General features: G+C 34.6%; 1 protein-coding gene across 3 annotated transcripts; it reads right to left on the reverse strand.

The window, feature by feature from the left end:
- Positions 1–4,549: 4,549 nt before the first annotated feature.
- Positions 4,550–7,203, reverse strand: LOC119639869 (src substrate cortactin). 3 transcript variants are annotated; one of them, XM_038037554.1, is made up of 6 exons: positions 7,022–7,203; positions 6,616–6,806; positions 6,146–6,549; positions 5,953–6,074; positions 4,851–5,729; positions 4,550–4,773 (listed from the first exon to the last, which is right to left on the reverse strand). In XM_038037554.1, exons 2-6 carry the CDS (start codon positions 6,783–6,785, stop codon positions 4,681–4,683), a joined length of 1,668 nt encoding a protein of 555 aa, XP_037893482.1. In that variant the 5' UTR covers positions 6,786–6,806; positions 7,022–7,203; the 3' UTR covers positions 4,550–4,680. The 3 variants fall into 3 exon arrangements, with proteins under 3 accessions (XP_037893482.1, XP_037893483.1, XP_037893481.1); XM_038037555.1 differs by having other exon boundaries at positions 6,616–6,851; XM_038037553.1 differs by lacking the exon at positions 7,022–7,203 and having other exon boundaries at positions 6,616–7,007.
- Between the last annotated feature and the right edge of the window lie 521 nt (positions 7,204–7,724).

Genomic DNA, 7,724 nt, shown 5'->3' on the forward strand with positions numbered 1-7,724 from the left:
TTAGATTTTTTTTAATCATATTTTCAAAACGTTATAAAATATTAGGTGTACGAATAAATTCGTTTCGCTGAAATTGATTTATTTCATAAAACATATCTGTGACATACAATTTTGATATTTGAACGATACAAACTTTAGTTGCAATTCCGAGCATATCCCACCATATCATAATAAGAGCCTTTTTTCACGTTCCTTCTAAGGATATCCTAAAAAATATTACAGTTTGCAGCTCCTTCTGCATTCATTCGCCTGCTTGCTGTCTGCTTAACAAGGTCAACGCTCATAAGTATTTAAAGCGAAAGTGGATTTTACTCTCAGCACTCGTGGGTTTTCCTAAGAAGCGTACAGCAAAGTTAAAAAAACAAAAAAAAAAAATGAATAAAGCGATAATCAATTTTTCTATGCCTTGATCTCTTTAAATATGTCCTGGATTAAAGTGAAAAGAAGAACGAAAATTATATTCACTCGTGACCGAATCTTTTTTACCTGTCACTGCTATGCAAAAAAAATACTAAAAAGCAAGAGGAAAACAGTAAAATTTTCATACTCTATAATATATTCGATGGGCGTGGCTGAGTTTTTCTATTTTCAATATAAAAACGGAGATATGTCTGGTCTACGTAGCATACTGTACAAGCAAACAAACAAGGAAAGCAAAAGCGTTATTTAGCACAGGTACTACACAGTTGGGTGAATAGATGGACATGCTTAGGTGCATTCTGAATTTGCAAACTGACCAAGAATTTATATACTTTATGGAGTCTTTGAAGTTTGCTTCTGCGCGTTATAAAATTGACATTTTTTCCACACTGCCATGTTGGGTAAGCTTGGTCACTTTTTGCGCATTTTTATACACATGCCCAGTATAGCCCATAGCATACAAATTCAAATTTTTGTAAAATTATTTGCTGTAATTTATGAGTAATGAGCAAATAAATAATTTTTTATTTCTTATGGAAAACAGAGGTGCTCTCAATCCACCTGATGCTGTAGGCAGGCTGTTGGTCCATATTCAGTAACAACTGACGCACAAGGACGACCAACCTTTCTATCACGTTTGAAGCAGATAACTTTTTGTTTTGCAGCAAAGAGGATGTTCGCTACGTACAGACGGAGAGACGGACATATTTAAATCGCGTCAGAACTTGATCAAAACTATATATACATTGTGGGGTCTCTGAAGCTTCCTTCTAGGCGTTGTAAACATTTTGATATAATGAATATTTCCCTCACCAAAATGGAGCTGAAACTACGGGAATGATTAAGTTGGCTAGGAGTGAGAATGCACTTAACTACAATTAGAAAGTAGTTCCCGAAACTTTCCTCCTATATCGCTAAGGCAGCCAAGCAAACAATTTCCAACTTAGGCTGGCAAGTTTTAATGCACTCCGTACATTCTCCAGACTTGGTACCTTGTTCAGACCGATGCATATCATGATTGTCATTAACTTTGGCAGATCAACGTTTCAAAGAAAATGAAAATATTCGAAAACGGATCGATGGCTACTTCCCCTCCAAACGAGGGCATCCATTAGCTACCCCATAAATGGCAAAAGACGATAGATAATGATGTTCATATTCCGATTAAAAATTAAATTTGGAAAGAATTTGATTTTATAAAAAAAAAAGAACAGAATGAATTTATTTGTACACCTATTAAATGAACGGTAGTCTTACTTTCATATTGTACTTGCACACCTGTGGATCTATGCATACTTTGTATTGATAAGAAAACTCTCTTACATTGTATTAGTATCAAATTAAAATATAAAAAAAAAAAAAGATAATTTAACTGATTAAGTAACTAAGGGATAGCGCCAATGGCTTAGAAACACTCGAATATGCGCAAAATTGTTTATAACTATATCGGATCGTATCAATCAGCTCAAATAGCATAACCACAAAAAAAAAACAAAGAAAAAAGTTCAAAACTTCAAAGAAAAAATAAATCAAATCTTTTACTCCCTTTGTGACAGCCGGAAAGCTATATCATTCATAAAATAAAGATGTAATGCATCCACTTAGTTAGGGGTAATCAAATGTGAAAAAAATGCAAATTTTAATCAAGTAAATAAGTCTTGGACTGTTTCTTTGCAATTTCCGAGTTCTCCACGCAAAGAGGTTAGGACTTTTTGTTATCCAAAGAGGTCTGCAACATACAAAATGAATCGTAGCGCAATAAAGACGCTGAGCTCAGCTGAGTACAGCAAAATATCTCCATAATTACTTTTGTTGGATCGTCAGATACACGTATGGTGATCTTCCTTCATCCTGATGAGATTCAACCCACGTTCTGTTCCCTAAGTAGATGGCAGCATCTCGTAATGAACGATTTCTCTCTGATTTTGTCAGACTACAAAGGTCTCCATGTGCAACCCAGTCTTTCCGATTTTCAAAACTAATCTTTGCTGCCTAGCATTATTGAATTAGCTTTCATCATCATCATCAATGACCATCTGTCTTGAGTCCAAAGGCATATATAACCACTTCCATAACCACTTTTGAAATAATCACCTGATATTACCGGCTTTTGAGTGCGTATGGCGTCTTGCTTCCATAAACATTTTAAAAAGGATCATTGATCTATGCTAGGTGAGGAACGATGGGTGACCTTTTTAGTCATGGAATATTTATCAAAGCCCATTAAGCTCGATTATAAATAAAGATTTGTCGAAGACGGCAAGCAACATTTTGAGGATCAAAATCTATTCAACGAAATTTCGTATATCACCGAAATATTAATATCGGGTATTGAACTCAAACGTGGGTATTATCTATTATCTGTTATTATTATTATTATTATTATTATTATTAATTTAGGCAGAGAAATGAATTCTAAGGCTAAAGTCCTAAGGCTCTAGCATTTAAAGCTTTCGGTTTTATTGAAAACTCTACCGGACTTGGGATTTAAACAAAGATTTAAAGCGCACTAAAAATCTGAAAGTTGTCCGCATATAATCTGGGTTGAAATAAGTGTAACCAACGTAATCTTATACAAAGAACAAATGCGAACATAGTTTTTTTTATTAGACGGAGCAGCCCTCAATTCAGCATATCATCGCGATTTGGCCCGCGTTGGAATAAATCATGGGTGCCAGCTTCGATCCATTACAATTGCATGAATTATCAACCTGGAAAGAAAGCTCCTTCTTACACATTTGGACAACGAACTTCAATGTCTATGTAATATTTGAAATTAACATTAAAAAAAAAAAAACGCGTTAATTAAAACCTAAAGTATTAGTTAATACGAATTCATCACGCGCCCAAGTTGCAATTGTGTTGCTAGTTGAGTTACTTTGCCTTCGGCCGCTTAGGAGGATTGGCATCATCTAAAATGAGCATAACTTTCTTCCTTCTTTCTGTTTCAAAAAATAAATGCCTTCACTTTATCTGTTTATCTGTTGGCTCCGAACTCAATTCAACACAAGGTTTGTTGTAAACATAACATTAACTACAATATGGTTACTATGCGAAAGCCATAGAGATAAAATTTAAGATAAGGAATTAAATTTCGTATTATATTCGTAATAATGAACGTAATACTAACTAATTGGTCCCTTTTCAATATCAGCATAAAACTGCATAAACTGATTAAGAGATTTTTGCTTTACTAAAAATTATATCAAATCCTTACTTGAAGTGCAGCGCTGCAACTAAGCGCAGCATATTCGATAAGTGCAGCGCAGTCGATAAGTACAGCATTGTCGCTACATGCAGGGGTGCGGGTATTCAGTCGAGATTTTAGTTTGACCAAAGTTGTACATAAGTACAAATTTCATCATCGTCGGCTAATCGTCGGACAATCATGTATATCTATATGATCTATTGGAGAAATTTTGCCGTACTGCTGAACTCAGCTTCTTCATTGCGTTATGATTTATTTCGTATATATAAAATATATGTTTAGCTGTGCCTTCCATGTAGTCAGCTATGTGAATTTAATTCACTTGTGAGGACTGGAAAAAATTTCAAAAAAAAGGTTTCAAAATTCTACTGGGGAATTTACCAGACGGACATATACAGTAGGACATTGGTAAATCTATGCCAACATGTGTAGGCTTTATAAGCATATACCTTGTGAAGCCTCCAATGCATAGCTCTATTCATAGCAAAGCATTTAAGGAATCTAATAAACCCGATTGGACAGTGATAATGTAGGATACTTTCATTCTAATTAACATTCTTCAATAAAATAGAATGTGACCAAAGGGAAACAAAGTGAAGCTTGTATAGAAATATCTTCCAGCCCAATAACACCATTTGTATATCTTTCATATATTAATTTAATTGGCAGACTCCATAATGTTTATTGACTTCCGTTTACAATTTGTGGAACCACTGTTACATTTTTTTTTTTTTAATACCAGTATTAATAGAATTTAACAGTTATATAAAATATTCTTGTATAAATATTGTATATATATATATATAAAAATAAAATAAAATAAAAAAATTAGTTAAATATAATTTAACTAAATATCGCGTATAAATTGAAAAATAGATATATAAATAAATAGATAAATAAAAACAAAATTGAAATAAAGAAAATAGAATATCATTATAGTGGCAAAATACTTAATAATTATTAAAAAAATAATTATAATAATAATCGATGTATAAAAGATTAAGATATAAACAAAAATCTCTTAAACCATTACTGGAATTTCAAACATCAGTTTAAGATTGAATTTGATTAACAACTTGCACGTAATTGGCAGGAAATAGACCGTAACGATTTTTGCACAAACCGCGCCACCAGCCTTCATCAATCTAATTAATACACAACATACATAAATATATATATATAAGGAATATGTATATATAAACTAAACAATCTTTTAAATTACCATTTCAATGTGTGTTATAATATCATCCGGATCGAAAGAGATTTCGTCATCATCGGCTGCTTGATAATCATACAAAGCTATAGCATGTATGTTTGTGTCCTCTATGTAGTCAGCTAAATTGTCGGAACTCGGATAGGCAACAGCTTCAACCTCTGTTGCGTTAATAGTAGTGGAGTCTGCGACTTTATTATTGGAAGCGATTTGCTGTTGAATTTCCTCTTGATTTTGATACAAAGGCTCCTCTCTCTGCGTTTGTTCCGTTATGATGTCGACACGTTCAGGCGGCTCCGGTGACTGCACTTCCGAAGGCGGAGTGGCTACTGTTTGTATCTCAATTGAAGGTATAAGATCCGGTGGTGGCGCAGCCTTCACTTTGGTTTCTTTTATTTGCTCTATATCGTTTTTAGTCTCCTCCACTTTTGAAGGCTCTCTTGGAATGTGTATAGGTTCTTTGCGCGACGTGTCGGTTGCCTCCTTACTAGGTGATTGCATTTGATTAAAGGCACTTATAGCATTGCCTATACCACCTTGACGACCAGTAACTATTGTAGTGCGTACACCCTTTGCTGGAGGTACACGATTTTCTTCGGCTGGTTGTTGGGGCTTATTTTCGGCAACAGCCTGCTTGGCTGCCTCGTCCCGATCACGTTTATCTTTAGCTTCGCGTAAACGCTTTTGTTCCTCGGCTCGTTTACGTGTGTCCTCTTCAGTGCTTTTAGCTAAATTCTCGAATTTTGCTCGCAGATTCGACGGCTTCGCACCCTCAATAACAGGTCTCACTTTAGTGTAATTAGTGCCCACTTGCTTTGTACCTTCATCATAAGCAATAGCGGATTTATCCATGCGATCTTTTTGAATGCCAAACTTGCCACCGAACCCCTGTAAAGATTAGTAAATAAAATTCATCAATATTTTGAATACTTTGCCTGGTCTTCATAGCTCATAATTTCCCCTAGCTTTTCTCTTTGACACATTTTTCCACTTTCGCTCTCTCTCTCTCTCTCTCTCTTAAACGAATTTTCACATTAACATTTCCATTCTATTAATCCTTTGCTTCCTATTCCGATTTTCTGCTAGAGGCTATATTTTTTTATTGCCTTACAATTTTATGGTCCAGTTGACTTTCGTGCTTTTGTGGTGCTTCTTTATGATCCCAGCCCACTGCTGACTTATCTTTACGATCTGATTGAACACCAAATTTGCCACCAAAGCCTTTAGAGTAATCTAAAATAAAATTTTTCAATTATTTACAGGAAATACTTTTTCTATCTTATCGAGCATAAGCGACGACAAACCCTTTTGTGACTCATGCTTTTCCACTTTTTCAATATGATCCCAACCTAAGGCTGATTTATCTACACGATCTGCTTGTATACCAAATTTTCCACCAAAACCTGTTGTATAATCTTTTTGTGAAGCATGCTTTTCCACTTTTTCAAGATAATCCCACCCGGCAGCCGATTTATCAACACGGTCTGTCTGCACACCAAATTTGCCGCCAAAGCCAGTACTATAATCTTTTTGAGACGCATGTTTTTCAACTTTACCCTGATAATCATGACCAACAGCTGATTTATCCATACGATCGGACTGGACACCGAATTTTCCACCATAACCATATCCAGGATTCAATTCTTCCAATTGTTTTAGTTTTTTCTCATGATCAGCTTGCTCGGTTTCAAAGCGCAGCTTTTGCATGCTTCAAAGAAGTAAGCTCAGTGTGAATTAAAAATAGCACCATTTAAACGTTCAAGCAATAACTTACTCTATAGCTCCCGCAGTTCTCCCACTACCCTCTATAGTTTTTGAGCCCCATCGTTGTTCTTGTTCACTTACATCGTTTATAAAATCTGGATCTGTTTCCCAATCGTCATCTGCATCGTTAATCGATGAATTCGCATTTTGTATTTCCAAACCAGCGGTTGCCTTCCACATATTGTTTGTGTATTTGTTGTACTTTGGAGAAAAATGGTACAAATACAGTATACAATATACTCACAACTTAATGTGCATTGAAGTATAGAAAAACAGAAGACCACCAGTTCATACATATAGATAAAAGAATGATTCATATTTTTGGAAAACAAATTATTTACGAGATAACAAAGATTAAAAAAAAATGCGGAAAACGTGTCACAATTTGGTTTATGGGGAGTGGTCGAGCTATTTACTTTTTTTAAAGGCTGAGCAGGTCACCGATCACCTTTTTATTATTTATATTTTAAGAAACGACAATATTGCTGATCAATTTTATATACGTCACTATATAATTTTAGGATTAATTTATACGAAATTTAACTTTATTTAACAAAAAAAAAACAGTCTAATAATTTCATCCAATACTTTTTTCCTTTAGCTTTTTTCTCTTTCCCGTTCATTGAAGCTATTGCAGGGTTGCCCGTGCTTAACATTCACAACACTCTTCCTAAGAATAGTTGATTCAAAAGATGGCTATGTTTTCGATTAGCTCTTCCGTTAAATAATTTGATTACTATTAAATTAATAAATTAATTTGGTACCGGGCACTGTGCGATGGGCAATGGAGATGGAAATTTATATATAGTTTTTCATTTGTAGGTTATAAATGATGAGGAGCGAAACCCAATTTGAGCTTTGAGCGTTTTGGCCAATTTTCCAAACTAATCTTCGCGTAAGAATTCCAATGGTTTAGACTGGTTAAGACTGATAATAACGTGAAACGGAAAAATTGTAGATCACTTTTTTTCTTATATCTACGATTTGGCAAATTTTACTCTTTTTAATGCCTAAACCAATACAATCACAAGACTCGATAAAAAAAAGTATTAACGAACGAATTTCTGTCAGTGGTCAGTGATTAGAATATGGCTGTTTAGGCTAACAGACATCACGCTT

This window comes from Glossina fuscipes, unplaced genomic scaffold (genome assembly GCF_014805625.2).
Source record: "Glossina fuscipes isolate IAEA_lab_2018 unplaced genomic scaffold, Yale_Gfus_2 114, whole genome shotgun sequence".
In the NCBI taxonomy this organism is placed as follows: Eukaryota; Metazoa; Arthropoda; class Insecta; order Diptera; family Glossinidae; genus Glossina; species Glossina fuscipes.

Coding starts and splice junctions, on each gene's coding strand:
- LOC119639869 (XM_038037554.1), bottom strand. CDS start 6,785: ATGTGGAAGGCAACCGCTGGTTTGGAAATACAAAATGCGAATTCATCG. Junction 6,550..6,615: donor AGAACTGCGGGAGCTATAGA/GTAAGTTATTGC, acceptor ACTTCTTTGAAG/CATGCAAAAGCTGCGCTTTG. Junction 4,774..4,850: donor TTATAACACACATTGAAATG/GTAATTTAAAAG, acceptor TGTATTAATTAG/ATTGATGAAGGCTGGTGGCG.